Genomic DNA, 22,122 nt, shown 5'->3' with positions numbered 1-22,122 from the left:
CCAGCTGATGAAATTAAAGTTTAGCGACGTGATGGCCTCGCCGAGTAAACAATACTCGACGTCTGATGGCATAATCTTGTTCGAGGGCAAATCCACGGTTTCGTCGACCGATGAATATTTGATAAGCGATCCTCTCCTGACAGAAGGCCGAGCGCTTTCAAAATCTCGGCATACGCTCGGCGTTCGTCCTTTCTCTATAGTCTATACTCGATTCGAATACCCGCCGGCGGCAAGTCAGGATTCAGGACCTCTGCTGTGTAAACCTTTCGCAATTCGTATTACTTATAGCTGGAATCGCAAAATAACTACCTCTCCCCGACGGATTCAAATTGAATATTTTAAATTATTTCCAAACAATACTTTTACGCAGAATACGAAAATAAGTAGTGGAAATAATTTAAAAATAAATAAAACAAGAGGAATTTGCTTTAATCGTGTGGTAAAAAGCGTTACGGTCGCGATGGCAGTTGTACTCGTTACAGATTATCCTTTAATGGATCCTCGTGGCTTTTATAAATCGGAATCGTGGTCGAGAACAAAAGGGGCGGGCGGCCGCGAGAGCTTTCGGTGTACATACATTTATTTGAAACCACTCATTGCTTCGAAAATCGCTGAAATGTGCAAATTTAACCGCGCCCGATTTCTTTGCGAGCTTATTGTGCTGAAAAAGACTCTCGGTGAAGTTTACGTCAAACGTAGTCTTATAATGAAGTACCTACTTAGTTGTGTGCATTAGGGTGCGTTTTATAGTGGCTGAGATTCGTGTTTTATTAGATGGAAAATGCAAAAGGCTTACGTTTAGGCTTTAATGTCTAACGGATGCTTTACTTTAACTTTCATTTTTTTATCTGCACAAAAACCAACAGAAAATACAACAAAAATAGTATATTAAGCATCTAGTGCGCTAAGTGACGCTTTAATCACGTCTAGGTAACGTATTTTTTACTTTCACTTTATTTTCACATTTAGTTAATCAAGAAAAACCCCGTGATTAAAATACTTTAGTCACGGCCGTGGGAAAAGTGGCGATTTAAAGATGAAAGAAGAAAAAATAAATTTTATACTCTAGATATGTAATACACTAACTTAATTCAGAAAAGAATTTCAATTTAATTTTTTTTATATTGCATCACTATTGTCGTGTCGAATAAAAAAACAGCCCACGTTGAGGACGCGCTGAGAAAATACCGGCTCGAAATTTCTTCATTCTATTCCTTCAATACTACTCGTATATCGAAGTTGTTTATGGTTTGCGTGTCTCCGGATGATGAAGCTGCGCCGGCGTCCGAACGAAGCTAATCGAACGTTCGGCTCGTATTTATACAATTTATAATTGGATGTTTGGTAATCCGATTGGGGAGGGATCATTATAAGGCGTTCCGAATTAGCAATTCAAATCATTTCCCAACACAAAGTTCCAACGTACCTACGTTCCGATGCACAAGTAAGTTGATCAAGTACACGGATAGAGAGCTTCGACACGCGTTGAAAAAGTTAATTGCGCTTCACTTCGCACGGACGCTGTCTCTTCCCATTGACTGTGTTTGTATGCTCGCGTGATCGGATAAATCGAAGAATAAATTTCAACGCTACTTTCACAACCAACGCCCTCTAGTGGTGAGAAAATAAACTAAAATTTGTTTTGGTGTGTTGTAGGTTAAATTTGTAACCTAACCTAACGTAATATATATCTGTGGGTAGTAAAAACTTTCCAGTGATAAATTTACTACCGCCAAGTCAAAGATGCAACCGCTACGTAGTAAAACACAAACTGTTAGTGTTACAAACTCCGGCGGATATTCATAAGGGTAAATCGAGGGTTGAGAATATTAATTTTGTGCGTAAAAACAAATTGGTGGCTCTGGACCGTCGTCGCAATTAAGATAACGACCACTCAAAACAAAGATGCGTCATATCTGCTGATATTGCAGTTGAAAAATATTTATTTCCTGGTTGGAACAGCCTCCTTTAATTTGTATACATAGAGATAGTTGCTGAGAGTAGTAAAAAGCGCATTGCGGCATTTTCGGCACACTTGCTTGCCATTGCTATGAATTTATATTCCGCACACACACTTTATCTTTATGTTTCAAAGGTCACGTGTGCCGTTTTGCTTTCGATTGGGTTTAATATTTAAAAAAGCGACGAATGGGGAAGTTTTGGTCGAATGGTGAAAATGTAATTAGATATTAAGACGCGTTGCGCGGCTGCGGCTGTTAATAGTAAAAGCTCGCTCGTAATTTAATTAGGAAACAGACCATTAGTTACACAATACCTGCTACCTTATCAGCCGACTTGCGGGGTGGATACGTTTCTCTTCTGCTTGAACTATTACTCACGGAACTACGCTTGCGGCAAGCGAACGCAAGCTGTAAGGAGTCGCATTTGCGACAAAACCGCTTAATAGCTTTTGTTTATTAAAACAATCCGCGTTCAACTTTACCACTACTGATTTCATTCGGAAAAATATTCAGAGACAGAGTATTTGAAATCCAAAAACAAAAAATAAATAAATTTTGAGTTACACAAAGAAATCCCTACTAATATTATAAATGCGAAAGTCCTGATGTTTGTTACACTTTCACGCAAAAACTACGCAACCGATCATCATGAAAATTTGTACACATATTCTTAGTGGTCCCCGAATGGTTATAGGCTACTTTTTATTTAATAAAAAAAATTATTTTTTAAATAAAATAAAGAAATTGTTTAGCCAATAATACCACTGCATCTGGCTATTTGACTACTTTAACGCCATCTAGCATTCCAGCAATGAAGCTCAAACCTAAGTACTATAGTACCATCACACTGTATTATCACACTGTATTACCGACAGCTACGTCAACATCAAATCCAATTGACTACACTATGGAGACTGTACACTATACTTCCATAGACTATACTTTCAGCCATTTTAAACTTCCCGCCATTCTACATCATTGTTACTTCTTCTGTGACTACAGACGCGTGCAGAAGCAACTTCATTATTTTAGATATTCGCGATCGAAGCCGGGGTTAAAGCTAGTTAATAATAATATTTTACGCTGTATTTGAAAATCACAAAATATTTTATAGTCGTAGTCATCATTCGTATTCAGTGGATAATTAGCAGACGTCACGAGCACGTGCGTTGTTTTCAATGTTTTCATACGAATGTAGATATAATATATTCAAAGAGGGGCAAATGAGCTTTGCACGGAATTGTTATAGAACCGAGTCGCCTGGTAAAGCCCATTATTAATTACACTTATCACAACATACACGCATTTATGCATTCTATTGCGTTTCACAACGCCGGTTATGCAACCAACATTGCAACATATTGTATTTTTTACTAATTCGTTTCATTGCACGTTTCACAATTTGGATTATGGGTATTATTGCTTCACAAAACATTTTAGTGGAAACAAAAATAATGAAATAGATGCGTATGCATGACACGTGCAAAAAAAAAACAAATTTTTAATATAAAGTTGTGATTATCTCGAAAACTAGAAGAAATATTTATAAAATTTTTGTAGATTATTAATCTTTATAAGATTCTCTACAAAATAAAACTTTAAAACTATTTTTTTGTTTTAAATGTTTTAAATAAATTGGTTTTAAAGATATTTGATTTCATAAACACTCAGTACATAAACTTTGATTTATGCCTTAGCGTTTTCGATATTTCGGTTATTTTGTTTGTGTTTTCCTGTGTTCCTCGCCACCGATATAATTCAATGATTCTGTTTTCGCAGCGAAGTTTAGCGCGTAAGTGTTTATTCTGGTTTTCTTTGCGTTTCCACTTAGATACTACGCCGATTTACGCCGAATTGTAAAAATATTTCGTATTGATTTATTTGCACATGTACAGGCATGTTGTATATTACACCCAGCATAGCAAAGTTTGGGCGTCACATAATCTTTTAGATGTTTAAAATTTATAACATTCCTCCGAAAAGTTCGGGTCCATCTTCGCTATCATCATATTCTTTTAAAGTTTTGCTTTCACGCACACCGACGCCGATTGCGTCGTACGTTTTATTTGAGAGTTTACGTCTATACATGCACGTCCTTCGTGTTTTCCATGCGATGACAATCCACTGGCAGTCTCAACCGTTGACTCCACGATAAACTACTTTATCGCATCTTCTAGGCGCGCCATCAACGGAATTTCTAAATAGCCGCTTCGTATCTTCGTAGCAAAAGGTTTCGCAACGTTGAAAAGAAACAAAAGTAGTTTTCTTTAACTCAAAAGACAAAAGACAAAAATAAATAAATTTACACTTTACAAAGTACAAGTATTTTAAACTACATATTGTAGCTGTGTGTGTGTTTAAGTCAAGATCGATTATCTTTTGATAGAAAACACGAGAAACATTTGTCGAGAGAATTTCATCTGATGACCCGCTGTGCGCGCGCGCGCGCACGACGCATTCAATATTGGTAGATAGCGTTGATAGTAAATTTGAAGCGGGCCCTGCCTCCCCCATCGGGCTTCTATTTAATAGCCGCCGACGTCGATACGTGTACTCCCCGCGTTCACTCGATTACGTTCCCGTATTGTCTTAATGCGGCGTGCGCTCACTTCGATACCCACGTCACACACGGAACACAACTTTCGGCTAAAATGTTTACTGGGTATTACCTTATCGTCGGTTGTTATGTAAACATGCATTAATCGTGCTTCCCGGCTGTATCAATTATCTCACATCTAACAAGATCGACGAAAGGATGAACATGAGAAATGTATCTCGTAGTATTTTATGTGTTTCAGTGAATAGGAAAGGTTTATTATGAGTAGGACATGAGAAAAACAGTTTTTTCATGATTTTTTGAAGAAAAATAGTATATTAAGTGTCTAGTGGGCTAAGTGACACTATAAACACGTTTAGCGATGTGATGCGTACGTTTTTTTTCCTACTTTTTCTTTATTTTCATGTTTATTTTTGAATTTGAACTTTTTATTTCAAAACCGTGACTAAAGTACTTTAGCCACGGTTTTGGCAATCCGTGATTAAATTACTACTTGCTGTGTCTCTAAAACATGGAAAAAGTAGAAAAATGTAATTTCTTTCGTTAGGAAATAATATTTTAGTTTTTTTCTTAAGAAAATTGCGAAAAACTGAAGAATTACAACAAATTTTCTTCTAAAAAAACAGAAAAATTGTTTTTCTAGTACTGCTAGCGTTGATATAAACCATATTTTTATTATTTATGCCCTCCAACATGCAAATAAACGATTAGCAATTTTTATCCCGCGTTGAAATTAAAATAATAACCGTAATTTTGCGAAATTGAAAGTTTTTTCTATACATTTCCTTATCCTCTGGCCTGATCTTTTCTGCGGTCTATCTTTGTGACGTTTGGCGACTTTGCTTTTATTTTTCCATGTTTTTCCACGGCGCGTATTTTGTTTCGGGGCTTTACCCTCGGCACGAAATTGCGCGCCTGTATAGGTGTGTTTATAAGTGAGGACACTCTGATCGATTGACCTCCGGCAATAACTCTGAACGGAACGCGAGTCGCTAAATCCCGGCTCCCCTTGTTCCGAGTATTTTCCCGGTTGCCTCGGAGCGTTTTCTGCGCGTTCGCTTCTGATAAACAAGGCCATCACACGCCGGTGGTGGTAGACCTAGCCTCTGCGTCTCGTATTTCTCTACTCATGTCGGACATGTTTTTATTTTTTGACTATTTACAGCGCACAATCAGAAGCAGCTTAAGTTTTACGCTTGTCGTCGTAAAATCACAGTATCACAATGTCATAAATGTGGACACAATTTAATAAATGACTTTTTGACACCTCCAACATGATTGGTTAAGCCCCACAAAAGGTATTATATTCCAGACATGTATTCTCTTTATTAATCCGGCGAATACTATACTTTATCCATCTGGTAATAATTTCTATTAATTAAATTCAGCGCACAAAGTGAAATATTTCTTATTTAAACGAAATACAGAAATACCGCGCGCGCGCGCGCTAATTTATTAATCATACTTGTACTTGTTTATTGTTATCGCTGAGTGTGGGTTTAATTAAGAATGTAAAATTAATTTCCGTATTCCATCTGTCTGTTGCAGTCGCCCTTTAATGCCGTGGCGAACGTGAAGCGAACACGGCGCGGTGTGGAGAAAATTAGAAATTACGTTTCGGCGCAAAAGCGAAACCCTCGCCGCCCCGATGATGAAAGTCCAACGAGGAGTCTTCTTCCTTCTCGCCTGCGTTCTGCTGTCGTCGGTAAGTAGTTTTATTCTTTTTATTCGCCAACACTACACATATTCCCGCCGCGCAGGTAGATTCTGATTACGTATTCAGGATTTTGTATAAAATCAAATTCTAGTCAACAAAAATGCCCGAATTGAGTATAAAATTACAGAAAAATAAAACGAAAAATAAATTTTTCTTGATGTAGTAATTTTCTTTTCTTGGTGGAAGAACAATTCCATCTTGTTTTGATTGTTTCCATTGCGACTCAAGTTCATACATTGCTGTCCGTCAGTGGTCACTAAATGGAGCACTAAAATTGTAACAAACAATGTCTTTAGCATTCCGTCGCGCGCTGCCGAGTTCGTTAGGCATTCCCGGGTAGTTCATGTTTGGTAACAGGGGCGGTTATAGCCGGCGGGCGTGTGAAAGCCTTCGTTTCGTTTCTCCTTTGGGTGTTTCTCGCGGCGCGCCGGTCATCTTAGCTGCTGGCTAAGGGGCAGCACATTAGTTTGCGGGCGGGTGCCTAGTTTTCGGGGCCAGAACTGTTCCAGCCAGATGCGAAAGTTACATGGCGAATGTGCATCGGACAGGACATCTAGTCAACTACATCGCTGGTTTTGTTGTGTTCTGTTTAAATACATTGCCTACAGTTAACCTTTACTCGTGTTATTAGTTACGAGGAATTAACTCTTGACGTGTATTTACGTCAGCGACTAACCGACAATAATGCAATGTCAACGCCAAGGGGGTGAAAATTTGCAAAAAAGTAGTGGGGGAAATGGTCTTTAGGACATTAGGAATAATATTTTGAAAAGTTTCCAGGGGTATCATGTCTGGGAAAAGAGTTATTCATGTTCAAAGTTGCAAAAATTAGTTTTTGCGTTTTTTTTTTGCAAAAAAGTGAAAAATATGATTTTTTGCATTTTCAAGCCAAAATACTGCTTCTATCAAAAAAATATCTTAGATAAAAATTGTAGAGCTTTAAATTCTCTATAAAAATATCTTTTACACTTATTTCTCCAAGAATGAGCTTCTTAGTTATTTGAGAATGAATTAGTTTTTTGCGTTTTTTTGCAAAAAAGTGAAAAAATATGATTTTTTGCATTTTCCAGCCAAAATACCACTTCTAACAAAAAATATCTTAGATAAAAATTGTAGAGCTTTAAATTCTCTATAAAAATATCTTTTACACTTATTTCTCCAAGAATGAATTATTTGAGAATTTGAGAATGAATTATTTTTTTGCGTTTTTTGCAAAAAAGTGAAAAAATATGATTTTTTCATTTTCCCGCCAAAATACTGCTTCTATCAACAAATTATCTTAGATAAAAATTGTAGAGCTTTAAATTCTCTATAAAAATACCTTTTACACTTGTTTCTCCAAGAATTAGCTTCTTAGTCATTTTGGAATTACTCGTAATGTAACTTTGTATTTTGAGCTTGCTAACATAAAATCCGCACTTTATTTAGTGTAAAATACGACTTCCTTCATTACACGCCCGGTGAAGTTAATTATCCGTTTGTGTTATTTGTTGCGAGCGATTTTGTAATTCAACTAGGGTCGCCAAACGCATAATTCTCTTAAATTACAACAAAAACACTTAATTACCGCGCGTATTTCTCGAATTTAAATTTTTCGAAAATTCGCCGCGCGATTAATTAAACCAACGTTACCACGAACTCTCTCAAGAAGACTCGTTGGTGGTTGATGGCTGATGGTTAGGTAATCATAATTTAACTTTCGAGGGGTGTTCTTTGATTTACTACCGCGCGCGCACTTCTTGTAAAACATTTATTACTCGTAAGTTGTGCGGTAAATATGCCCAACTTTAACTTGAAACCCGACTTTTTATAGCCGTACAATCTGCTTCATTAATTGAACACCTGTCATTCATGCGGTAATAGCTAAAGTTTTCGATATTTACGGTTAAATAATGAAATTTTAAATTGCAAGCAAGTTTTTTACGTTTTTTACGAGACGCGCGCGCTCTGGTTGCATTGTTTGCGGCTTTGATGTATCGATATATCGAGGCGAAGCTTATTAAAACAGCGCCGTGTCACCTTCGGGCATGATGGATGGTTGCAAGCACAGCGAGCGGCGTTTAGCGAAGAACAAGAGGAATCTCTAACGAACGTGTTCGCGGCAAACACCCTCCACCCGCCCCGTCGCGCGCTCATAATCTAGCCCGGATTGTCCGTTTCGTTTCGGAAGCATCCTGCACCTGCCAGCTTAATTACTTAACCGGCGTCCTTCTATAAATCATGCGAAGAGTAACTCGTGGCGCGTTTTTCAATGCGCGGCACAGAGAGGAAAATTTACTGCAGAAAAATGTATCTACGTGCCTGCGTTGAAATTAATATTTTAATTAATTAGCTCACGAGTGTTGAAAAACATAAATTTGATTTCGTGTTGATTTTCTTATTGCGTCTCTTGTGGTTGGCGTAAAATATGCGAGTGCGACTAGTTCTAAAAGCAATATATCCGGTTAAAATGGGTTAAAGTTAGTAATAAAGTTAGGGACGTTTCATTCGCATGTACGACTACGACTACCCTTGGATCGGATGGATGGTGGATGCTGCATTGGAGCACGGTCACGCATTTGCAACTTCCACCGAGTTAACCGAGCAATAACTAGAGAATAACTGTATAACATAAACCGTGCTTGCTTTTTTTCCATTCTGCGGGAGTAAATCAGGTTGAACATGAGCACAATGCACATGGTTTTGAAAGAAAAGCAAAACGGATATGAGCGCAAAAGACTTCAACTTGAAATCTTGTAAATAAATTTTTAAAGGTTATTCCGACGAAGGAAAAAAAATTATCTGCGTTTTTTATTCGATTTGCCTGACGTTTTTTATTCTCATCTTCAGGTAGAGATATAAAGTAGAATATATATAATATCATATATGTAAAGCTACAAAGTACACATTTCAGCGTATTAGACGTATAAAAGTTACGACGCCATTGTGTGCCGGAGCGAAAGTGAAATTATTGGACCCCTCCGGAGATGGGATCGCATGATCGAGCAATAAATGTCATTCTCTTCGCTCATGTAAAGTAAAAACACTTGATGACTATATTTCCGTGGAATTTTTTTTCGAAATTCACCTTTTCTGGTACATTAGGTATATGTAGGGAGAGTAGAATGCAGCAATCTGATCGATCCGAAAACCCTCGGAATCGTCCTAATTCCTCCTGTCACAACTACGCGCGCGGTTTGTGCAAAAACGCAACAACTACAAATGGTCAACGAATAGTTGGTTGCCGCAATACAGAGCTACCTCTAGTCGGTGCTCCAGTGGCAAATGAACAAATAGCATGGTGGAAAGACCGCCATTACGTCTGCCGGTGGCTGGTCAGCAAAATCATTACCGGCACACTACTAATAATATTACCGCCAACTTGCTTACAACTGCAACAACTATTTATCCAACCAACGAGGAATGTTTACGTTGTTAAATATTGCCAATGCAGTTTATAGTTGAGATGTGAATTTTGAGTTTTAAAAATACCGGTATTTTTTAAAATTAAATAATCAGGAATATTTTTTGTTTAAAAAATGAGTTTTATTAAAAAAGCGGTATTTGAAGATGAAAATACCGGTATACCGGTATTGATACCGGTATTTTTAATTTTTTGTGTTATTTTTTAAATTTGTTAAATTTGTATTTCCAAATTTAAATATTTTTAGAAAAATACCGGTATACCGCTTTTACTATCGGTATTTTTAACAATTTGCAGTTTATAGTTGAGATGAGAATTTTGAGTTTCAAAAATACCGGTATTTTTAAAATTAAGTAATCAGGAATATTGTTTATTGAAAAAATAATTTTATTGAAATATACCGGTTTTTTAAAATTAAAAAAACCGGTAAACCGGTATTAATACCGGTATTTTTAATTTTTCATGTTATCTTCTAATTTTTTTAAATTTTTATTTTCAAAAATTTTTTTTTTTTTGAAAAATACCGGTATACTGCTTTTACTATCGGTATTTTTAACAATTTGCAGTTTATAGTTGCGAAAATGAACTTTTCAGCACTGTTAGCCTTGACCACAAACAAATCTATCCGTTTACGAGCAATTGTGTAAAAGTGTGTTTTCGTGCCTGCGAGCGCCCGCGGCACGTGCATGTTGCTGACGTACATTTTCCGCACTCGTGCTACACGTTTTCCACTCTCCGCTCGCTATTATGTGCAAAGCGAATCGTAAAATAGCAGCTGTCGTCCGGGTCATAAATGCGACATTTTATCGACGTTTAAAGATTATTAGATTCGGGCGCACGAAAAGGGGTTGGTTAGCCTCTTTAACGTCTCAATACATTACCGAACGCCATCAGCGCCGGCGAATGTTTGTTAGGACCGACCGGCTGCGTCTAATTACCACGCTAACTAAGTACCCGAACATCGTTGGCCCCCCCCGGCGGGCGTATTTTTCGCATTTTCTGCACATTAGGCCAGTCGAAACTTGCGCGCGGACACACTAGTATCTCTTCGGGAGCCAACATCGCACGCAATGACTGAAACTCGCCGCTATAAATTATGAAATGGTTAGACGAGCCAAGTCGCTGCTTTTATTCGCCTCTCTGCATTGGTTTACATTTGGTGCATGGGAGATACAGAGTGTTTCAGAAAGAATTTCATTGTAAATCTGTTAAAGTTAGTTAAATTTCAGTGAAAATTTGTGAGTTTTTCGAATGATTTATGATGAATTTTGTAGGTTTTTTGTTTTTTTCGTAATTTTTCATAACAACCCAATGTTGAAAGCAGGTCCTCTTTTGCTCCCTCGTCCTCCGAAAACCTCTACAACTACCACTCATCGCTGGCATCGCGTTTCGCGACGATTGTGTTGTTCTTGGCCCTTTTTGGCTCGCTCATCTTGATGGTTGCGCCATTCCACCGACCTCAGCGCGCAGTGAATAAAAGGGGGAGTTTTGGGAGCGCAGCAAAGTGGAAGGACTCCGGGGCGGTCGGGGGCGCGCGCTGTGATACGCAGAAATTCTAGATGCTAGCCGAAAGACGGCGAGACGCCTTTGCGACACGCTGGCGTCACTATTACTACTATCTCACTATAAATTTACTTTTCCGCGTACGGTTTTCTCGTTCGTTACGCTGCCGCTGGCGGTGGATGCTCGCTGCGAGAGAAGAAAAGGATGCGTGCGTCAATATCGATTATGCGCTGCGGGCTAAAAAATAGTTTTAATCCTTTTAAAAGCTCTTTCATGGCACTCATCCAAAAAAACATCAGAATGCAAATGATTTACAAGCAACACATAAGATACCAGTGTTTTTATTATACTCGTACTGAAAATATGCACTTTTTGCACTTGTTAATACTGAATTAAGTATCTAGTGCGCTAAGTGGCACTTTAACAACGTTTAGCAACGTAGTCCTAAATGTTTTCTACATCCAGTCAATTCCCACGTTGATTTTTGTATTTTACTGCGCGTGGAGCGCAGGCGCAAGCTCCACCCCGTGACTAAAGTACTTTAGTCACGGCTTTGGCTATCCATGATTAAATTACGACTTTTTATGTCTCAAAATCATGAATAATTGACGTTTTAAAAGTGGAATTAGAAAAAATAAATTTCTTCTAAAAATTTTAAAGACGTTTTAATATATTTTAAGCGTGTTTCTTGTTTTACGACTTTTCATAACCCATTGCCGGATTTTACGGGCACTTTTTCCGAGCGGTAATCAAACGAAAACGTTTTATTGGACATCATCGGGATTGCAGCCCTGAAGGAGGAAAAGGTGCGAAACAAACGCGGTTAACAAGGGGATGAACGTGTGATGAACACGTTCGACAAAAGGCGAAAAGAGATTAAGGCGGACATGATGCAAGAGCTTTGTTACACAGTTTTAACGTCGAAATGTCCAAATTTTACAGCCACGTCGTTACTGTTTTAACAGCCCCCTGAAAATTCCTCAAACTTGTCCGGAGAAAAGATCTCCCCTATGCGAATGCGACAGAATACGAAACGCGGAGTAAAGTCCAAACAAGTTTAACCACACAATGTATCGTTAAGAGCAAACTAAAACTTCCAACAAATAAGAAACGGGGAGAAAAGATTTTAATGTCAAATTAACAACTACAACTACTGCAGGTCGCTAACTACAAAAGTTCCAAGTAAATGGAAACATAAATTCTTAATTTTTCAATTTAACTCGGGTGTAATGCATGTGATTTATGTTATAAAGTGCATTCATTTTTGACTTTAGCACCACCACTGCTTGTAATCCAATTGTTATGTATTTTACATTACGGCAACAAAAATTAAAAAATAAAAACAAACTGCAAGAAGAGATGTCGCAGTTAAAGAAGGCCAAACGATATTTTTCCGCAGCAAAGCAGGGATTAACTTTATGATAATGTTAAGTGAAACTAGCTGAAGCTAAAGCCGGAAATGAAGATCCCACCCCGCCGCCGGAAGTGTGGTTGCTCTCTGCCGCTGCTTCGCGCACATTCGCACGTCTTATGTGGAATTTATGGACGGGAAATTGTCCAAGCTCGGTCAAACCATATATCTTTTTTTACATATCTTCAACATATCTAATGTTATGATAGAATTTTTCTGCTTGCTTCGATTAAATCGATAGTTTAAAATGGTGGACACCTGTCCGGGCACTTAAAGCGGCAGCCAATTAATCTTATTCGTCTTAATTAATTAAATTTGTCGACGCGGCCGACGTGGTGTGCCCTTTGAGAGAGTGGTTGAATATATGTGTGTGTGTGTGTGTTTGCTCTCTTGGAAGCTCTAGTAAGACGTTGGAATTGCTGGAGCACCTCGAGGGTAGAGGGCTTATTATAAATCATTTCCATTTGTGACAGGGCGGACGTAACGACGAGTTTTGACTTCATTCGCTGAATTGTTATACTTTATACGTTACAGTTGGCTTGCGAGTGTGTATGTGGAGCGCTCATTTGTACCGGCGCTCTTATAATATTAATGAGTTTAAACTGTATTAGTAGTCCGGATAAGAGAGTTAGGGTTGTGCACCGGCGGGACCAAATTGCTTCGTGCCAGCACACAGCATACAAGCTACATGCATTCCAGATGTACTTGCTTTTAGGACAATTCCTTACGAAGTGTATATTTTCATATAATATACGAAAATTCTTTCATTTGCGGCATTAATATGTATTTCTGTTGTGGCGCGCTAGTCGATGTCAACTTATGCACTGGTGGTTGCATAACGTGTTTTGTTTGTGTCAGTGAGAGAATATGGAGTTAAACGTGAAAGTTGTGAACGTGTGAGAGCTACTCGTGCACCACTCATATATGTAACTCTATAGTGTGACACTAGATGTCGCTAGCAGTTACTTATCCCTACTAATATTATAAATGCGATAGTCCTGATGTTTGTTACACTTTCACGCAAAAATTACTTAACCTATCATCGTGAAAATTTGTACACATATTCTTAGTGGTCCCCGAAAGGTTATAGGCTACTTTTTATTTAATAAAAAAAATATTTTTTAAATAAAATAAAGAAATTGTTTAGCCAATAATACCTCTGCATCTGGCTATTTGACTACTTTAACGCCATCTAGCATTCCAGCAATGAAGCTCAAACCTAAGTACTATAGTACCATCACAAGTGTATTATCACACTGTATTACCGACAGCTACGTCAACATCAAATCCAATTGACTACACTATGGAGACTGTACACTATACTTCCATAGACTATACTTTCAGCCATTTTAAACTTCCCGCCATTCTACTTCATTGTTACTTCTGTCTTCTGTGACTACAGACGCGTACGGAAGCAACTTCATTATTTTAGATATTCGCGAGCGAAGCCGCGGGATAAAGCTAGTTCGTAATAAATGCTAAACTGTAGTTGTTTTGGTATTTCAACTCACAAATTGCGTTCTATATTGTAAAGATAATGAATTCCGATTTATTTATTTCTTTAAACGTATTTTTACTCTATTTCAATGTGTGGTAACTTATCAAATGCACATGGAATCTTGAACGCAACTCAAACATAAAGTGTGGCAATGGATTTTCATGAGGTTGGCTAATTGACGCAGTTTGAAACTCGCTGAAAGTGTTAATTAACAAAAAACGCCCACTTCCTTCGCCGCGTTTGCTGTTTGACGGGTTTGCCGGTTTGCCTTTCAAAACTTCAATACGCATTAGAAACTTTACCGCCTCATGGTGACAACAACCGCTCTTTTTTTCTTCTTCCTTCAAAGGAAAAATATAATAAATGAGTCAAATGTTAATTTATGCGCGTCATAAATAGATTTTCGTCGTTTACAAATAGTGTATGCGTGTGTATTCATTATTTCTATGATGCTGAAGAAGCGCCTTTTTTCTTCATCCAAACGTAAAAAGTGTTCGGCGTGGGCGTGCATACGTGTTTATATGTTTATAGTTTTGTGCTCCAGAGGATACAATACGTTATTTATGCGACTTATGGTAATAAAAGACAAAACGCACCTACCGCACCTCAGAAGGGCGTAAAAAAGACGAAATTCATTTAACCTGTCAGTGATATATGGATTTTACGTACACCCATTCATGAATTAAACATCAATTATCTAAAAATGTGAATGCATCTGCAACATCACCGAAACTAACTACTAACTACGCCATTATCCGAGAGTTTATGATTGAATCTCGGGAAAAAAACCAACAATAAGTTGACAAATTTCATTGGGGGATAACAATCTCTTTTCGGTGTATAGCATATTTATGTGCTGTCATAAATGTACGAGAATAATTAAAGTTTTGTTCAATGGTTTTGAATAAGTATGTCGTGTATTTATAACGATCAAATGCGAATCGTTACCGCATCCGCCCGCCGAGATGATGCAATTGCTGCATGCGGGGGCGGCAATTCGGCATATACGAGTTTCCCGTTCGGCTCTTTGGAACGCAGCCAGACTAATCTGGCACGGTCGTTAATAAACACGATACGATATGGACACGCAATTCCAACTTCTTGCTCCCGGAGATAAACAACATATCATATCAGCAAAAAATCAACAATGCGTAATGAATTTTTTCTGTTCATCATGCTAATTTTGCATATTTATGCATGGCTACACGCGCGTATTGATTTTTTTTCATCTGCTGCCTGTATTTAATCCGTTTTTGTTTGTTTGCTGAAACTAATGAAGCGATATACTCAAGTTGGGTGTAAAGTGGGTTAATTTCGGTTGTGGGGGCGGCTAAAATAGAGGTATGTTAATGTGAAGTTATCTACCTCCGCTCTTGTCCTTGCCGTACACGGGCAGGGCAGGGCAGGGCGATAAAACGGCGAGAAAATTAAATTTCCTCTTCGGAAACCGCAACAACTCGGATACGTCGCGCCAACGTACGCACAACTGAAGAATCAACCGTTGGCGTATTGGTGCAATGAATGGGTGTCCCCTCCAGCGCCGGAAGACCGGGGCACAGACAAGACATTGCCGTACAACTTATCTATACGACGAGCAATGCGATAAGCACCCGAGCGGAGAAATGTAAAGAAAGAGACGTGAAAGTATATTTTTCTAGGAAAAAATTCTGCTTTCATTACAAAAATCATGTTTTTATGCATTTTTGTATGTTTGTGCTTTGATAACTCGGAAACCACTCAACAGATTTTGATGAAAATTTATAATATTATAGTTTATAACCTGGAATAAGATATAGACTACTTTTTATTTAGAAAATTTAATTTAAAAGGTGCAAAATTAACGATAAAAATTAATATAGAGTTTAATCATACTTACAATTCAATAATTCGACACCAGATGGTGTTTTAAGATGTAGTTGACGTCAATAACACGGCTGAAATTTAAAAAAATGAAAATTTTAATTAAACTGATGAAATTGTCTATGCAAATATGATTGGATGTTTTTTGTACGAAAAACTTTTCTGCACGGTTAAAAGTGACATCTAGAATTAGCGTCGTTAGGAACACGATGATGAATTAAACGAAAGCAGAACGCGTCTGTCGTCGCGGTCGGCGTTAATTGAAAATCAGCCCTGGTATGAAGAAAAAAAAATAACGGCACCACAGACTCATGTTGTGACGTTTAATCATCATCCGCATGCATGATGCACGCGGATGAATAAAAAAATGGTGATACTGATACGAAAACACTCTGTATGTGTGTGTGCGTGTGGTTGTGAGCAACACCAATTTATGGAAATAGAAATCAATTTACATATTGTAATTGGAGCGCAGGTATATTAAAATTATCTTTTAATTAAACCGGATCCCCGGCATAAAATGCTTTACAATGATTTTTAACGTAAACCGAAATGAGCGCTGGTTGAGATGAGGTGTGATTGCTAATAAAGTTGCATTGCCGTCTGCTGGCGATAATTAAATGGCAATTAATCAATACTTTATATCGCATCAAGTGTTTAATCCAGGTGTAGCGCGATACCTACGCGTTTTCACTGCATGCGAAACGCGTCGTGCATTAATTAACGTTGTTTATTGATATAATGATAATTAAATTTGCATCGCGTCAATAAATTCATTTTATTACAATATGGCGGAATATTTTGATACTGTCAATTGCATTTTAGAGCCATCTAGAGTGCAATTATTGAATTTTAACTTTAATCACCCGTTTTACACATTAGCAAATAAAATTTTGTGATAAAAAGTAGTCTATGGGTTATTTTGATTTATAAACTATAATATTACAAAGTTTTATTAAAATATTTCGAGTGGTTTTTCAGTTATCGAGGCACAAACATACATTTATCATAAAAAATAATTAAATTTATAATTTTAAGTATAGATACACGATTTTTTGCATAGAAAAAGTTAAAATTGAGTCAAGTTTAACATAAAACTTGGTATTCATGATTCAATTCACTTTATTCACTTTATTCACTCTCCAGTTGACAAAACTTGCGGATATCTATCGTGTTTGGTATTGAATATCGCAAACCATTCCCGGATGTTCACAATACAAGTCAACTTTTTCGAAAAATGTAAATATATTCGATTTTATTCGGTAACATACAAACTTATTTCACCCGGCTTGAGATTAATATTAATATTAATATGTAAGATGATACTTTTAGTTTGTCTAATGTTCGGCAAGTTATCTTATTCCACGGGGCGAAGTTAAAGTGCGCGTTCTCGCGTATCAAGATAAATTAATCCGAAATCGTGTCGGTTAATTGAAATGCACGATAATGTACGATATCCGAAGCGATTTGTCGGGTAAATGTGCGCCTGGGCCTCGGTTCAATCCGATTGATGCGTGCGTATTAACTGTGAAGGCCGATGCCAGCGACAATAAAAACAGATGGGGGCGCATTCCAGATAAGATTGTTATTATGCGCCCATCCACCGGAACAAAATCAATGCTTTATTACGCGAATGTGTATTAAAGTTTTAAGTACGTATAATATGCGAACGTGTAATTCGAAATAAATTACATACGCGGCGGTGAGTTTTTGCATTGCGCGGAATACTCTCCGGCCGACTTTTCATGCATTTCGATGCGGCGACTGAAATCGCATTCGAATAATTCATGTAAATTTCGTCTGTCTAAATTCCACGGATTCATTCCGCATAAATCAGTCGGCAGTTTGGCTTTATCTACCCGGGAAAGCTTCGGCCTGAGTTCAGTCCGCCAGCGCTAGAAAAGTACCACCCCCACGTCTCAACCGCCGGAGAGACATGCTTATAAATACGCTCGCTTGCGGATGCGACAATGTCTATATGCCAGTTAATCTCAAACTTGCAACGGACAATAAAATATTAAATATTTACGTCCCGACACAAATTGCATTGCAATTATTTTATAGATTTTCTGGAAAACTATGAAATTTATGCAAATTTTGTTGTTTTTTCATTGCAACCATGTTTGCTAATGTCAATTACATCTTAAAACGCCATCTGGTGTCGAATTATTGAACTATAACTATGATTAAACGCTATATTAACTTTTATCATTAATTTTACACGTTTTAAATTAAATTTTCAAAATAAAAAGTAGTCTATGTCTTATTCTAGTTTCTAATCTATAATAGTACCAAATTTTATCAAAATCGGTTCAGTGGTTTTTGAGTTATCAATGCACTAACATAAAAAATCCATAAAAACTCCAATAAAACAGTCAAAAATGAATGTTTTGTTGTTTTTGTTGATTTAGTGAGACTATAGTGTATTTCAATCAAAGTGAATAAAGTTTGACGGATTATTACGGGTTCACGTGCCCGACATAACTGAACCCGACGCGCCGAAGTCTTGTCGAAGTGTTGATTTGCTTGCCGAGTAGTTAAGGCCGCGGTAGTCGGAAGCAATCAAGGACCTAATCAAGCAAAGTATTGTTTAGTCGCAATGTTCGAAATTACTTCCCGAAATTCCTCGGCGTCAATATAATTCACGATATTTAAAATATTAGCCGTGGAATGTTTAATTTACTCCACTCCGACGCTCTCCACTGCCATTTTATATTGTATTTTAAAACGTCACAGCGCCAGCAGTAGCTTTATATTGCTTACTAGGAATATGTTAATGGGAATGGAACGAAAACGGACATCTACTGCAGTCGCGCGCACAGAATATATATATATTTGATAGGAATTCCGTATTTTGTGCATTTCGCCAGCAAGCAAACACCAAAATTGCGTCCTGGCCCAGTCATGAATCGAATTCAGGACGAAAGCAGACGGGTTAGCAATCGACTCGCATAAAATTTCGCGCAGACCTTCATCTCGCTTGTAATAACAACGCAAACAGACGAGTGCGGCGCGGAGATGGATTCTAATTTCGAAATTCAATTTACACTTTTCACAACTTCATAATAAACTTGTACGGCAAAAAATTCATCATTCCCGGAACGGAATATTTAAGATTTAATTAAGTCGCAACCGCTTTTGTTGCGAACATGTGTGACACTCGGAGCAAGTTTCTTAGAATTAATATTGTTGTACTACATTTATCCTAGAATCATGACTGCAGATGTTACAGCCGAGCAAAAAGTGAACATGCAACACCCGACATTCTACAAGACAATGAAATAATGTCGAAATGTTCTTCTTATCATCGCGAATCTTCGCAGTTACATTTAAGACTTATTTATTTCATCCAAGTCTATAAATTAACAAGTTTATTTTTATTTTTTGCAAAAATAATTTAAGAAACAAAATTGGATTTTGTACCTACAAGAAAAGTGTAAGATAAGCGCCGGCAATTTAGCTAAAGCCGGAATTTTCAGTCAAATTACAGCGAGGGTCTAATATACTTTACGTTTATTTATATTAATTGGTTTAATTAATTACGGCCTGCGTTGTGCGACTAATTTCGTGGGATTATTATTTTTACCATTAAATTTTTTTATGTTTATGAAAATATTTGTTCATTTGTAAACGCAGTGGGAGATTTTTCAATCGTTCAATGTCATTAATAAAACTGGCTTGGAAAGCACATATACTCACTTGTCAGGCGTTAAAAAGATCGGAATGCGCGATAACGTCGACGCTATTTTCACTAATTGCCTTACCGAACACGAAATGCCTACAATTTGCCGCTTGTGCTCTTTTTAGGTTATTTTCACGTAAACATAACCTCAATTAAAGGAGAAAAAAAATAATTGCGCTGTAATTGAATACACGTAAATCCGTTTAACAAGTGATTTTCGCCCGCTGGTCCAGCCTAATCTGCACACTCTCTCGAGTGGGTTAAAATCGCATTCGTGAATTAACGTTATCAACGTAACAATGCGTCGAGAGTGCCCGGTTACAACAGTATCAACATTGGATGTATGTAAATGGATTTAACATGCCTACAGACTGAAATCTCGTCCGGCACCTGCGCGGCATTGATACAATTCATTTGCTTAATGGAGCATTACACGAATAACTGAAATATTCTATTGATTTTATTGCGCGTGTACTTGTATATATCCCTCGCGCGCTACAACCGGCTACAACTAGTTCGATTTTCTATGAATTTAGATTGGGTTATCAAGTGCTGCATGCTTCATTTGCATATGCAATGGTTAATTAGCGTGTGTTTTAATACGTGCACTGATTTACCGAATAAATACGTAAATATTTACATATTTACATTGTTTTGTTGTTGATGATTTCGTTCGCAATCAGGTGATGACGGGTGTTGTGTAACGGAAATAGGCAGCCCGTGTTTTTCTTTTTGTTTGTTTGTGAATGCAACCCAACACACACACACGAAGTCTTTTCAGCGCTTTGCTGATGTACTACTGCTCACGGGCAGATAAATTCAGCGCGCGCAATAACCAGAGGGTGTGTATGAAAGAGTCAAACGAACCACCGCCCCGACACGTCGAGATCGTTGGGATGTTTCTAGTGTGGCATGAAAGAATGACACAAAAACCAGCACGCCGGCGTCCGTGTTGCGAACAAAGCGGAAAAAATGAACGCGCGGCAAAGGCTTCCCATCGCGGCGCGCACATAACATAAAATGCATGAAAGCGAAGGACTGTGTTTTTGAGGATAATAGTCACGAAACAACGCACGTAGGCACGGATTGAAACGCAGGATCAGGTTAATACATGACGTAAGGACTATCATAAAGCACAAGATGACGATGCAGACGCGGGAAAAGTGAAAATTTAACCAAAATACAACAAAAAGCAGTTTTTGGATGCGGAATTTTTGATTAGTATTCAAGCTGTGCGCATTCGACGATTCGTTTTTATTAGATTCGGGGCCGCGGCGACATTACAACTAATACGCGATAATAAATACCAGCATAACTGCGCACTGGAGGGTGACGCAGGGAGCTTACAGCGAGAGAGGCGTTAATTATTACCAATTAGTTGTTGGTAAACTAATGGTGTCCGCCGCGGTGAATACGGAAAGCTCAGTTAGGGGGCCCGCGAATGCATAAACATGAGTCATGTTTTTACATTTTTGCCGCGGCTACACACGCGTTGATTTTTCGAAATAAGATGCGCTTGTATTGGTCGTGAGAAGAACGCCCACGCGTACAGGTATATCAATCACTCGATGCACGATTTTTGCATTGCGCTTGTACCGCACACGACGCCGCAAATGGAATCGCAATTAATTTTTGCACAGCTAATTGAAAGACTATCCGCCCACGCGACCACGGAAATTATAACAAAAGCGTCGAAGTAATTTGCTGGGTAATTGTATTCGAATTAATATATATGGAGTTTATTGCTCTTGGGGAATTAATTTTGTACCTTATATGGTTATGGCGATAAATTTTAGGAATGCTTGTTTCATTAGCTATTATAAAAGTTATAATTATATTATAATTAGAAGTGCGTTTTGGTGCGATATATGAAATGCTTTAAACATGTTTGTTTTGACTTGTGTTGTTATATTATTACTATTTTGACGTTTGAGCTAAGTAACGACATATTTTAATTGCGATTATCTTGTAAACTATAAAAGACAAAAAGGTTCGAATCGCAGAGTCTTAATCTACGGACAATACAATACAATACAATACGCTGCCCTTCTACGGTGCCCTGAACACGAGTCACTTCTACCGCTGCTCTTATATGGCGCCTTGAATACGAGTCACTTCTAACGCTGCCCTCCTACGAGTACGGTGCCCTGAACACGAGTCACTTCTACCGCTGCTCTTATATGGCGCCCTGAATACGAGTCACTTCTACCGCTGCCCTTGTACGGTGTCCTGAACACGAGTCACTTCTAACGCTGCCCTTGTACGGTGCCCTGAACACGAGTTACTTCTACCGCTGCTCTTATATGGCGCCCTGAATACGAGTCACTTCTACCGCTGCCCTTCTACGGTACCCTGAACACGAGTCACTTCTACCGCTGCCCTTCTACGGTACCCTGAACACGAGTCACTTCTACCGCTGCCCTCCTACGGTGCCTTAAATACGAGTCACTTCTACCGCTGCCCTCCTACGGTGCCCTGAACACGAGTCACTTTTACCGCTGCCCTTGTACGGTGCCCTGAACACGAGTCA

At 38.2% G+C, this 22,122-nt stretch overlaps 1 protein-coding gene across 5 annotated transcripts in view; it reads left to right on the top strand.

Moving 5' to 3' along the window:
* Positions 1–22,122, top strand: part of nolo (no long nerve cord) — a 55,177-nt gene that overhangs the window by 18,257 nt on the left and 14,798 nt on the right. For all 5 annotated transcript variants that reach the window (XM_065311142.1, XM_065311141.1, XM_065311140.1 and 2 more), the window contains one exon: positions 6,067–6,223. In XM_065311142.1, the coding sequence (XP_065167214.1) occupies positions 6,167–6,223 (57 nt within the window). In that variant the 5' untranslated portion in view covers positions 6,067–6,166. The remainder of the gene's footprint in view (positions 1–6,066; positions 6,224–22,122) is intronic.

Source organism: Atheta coriaria, unplaced genomic scaffold (assembly GCF_025399875.1).
Source record: "Atheta coriaria isolate IRGN ID8LTWV9N9 unplaced genomic scaffold, Caltech_Dcor_3.1 hic_scaffold_9_pilon, whole genome shotgun sequence".
In the NCBI taxonomy this organism is placed as follows: Eukaryota; Metazoa; Arthropoda; class Insecta; order Coleoptera; family Staphylinidae; genus Dalotia; species Dalotia coriaria.
The sequence above is the reverse complement of the archived record's forward strand: the minus strand, read 5'-3'. Positions and strand labels throughout refer to the sequence as shown.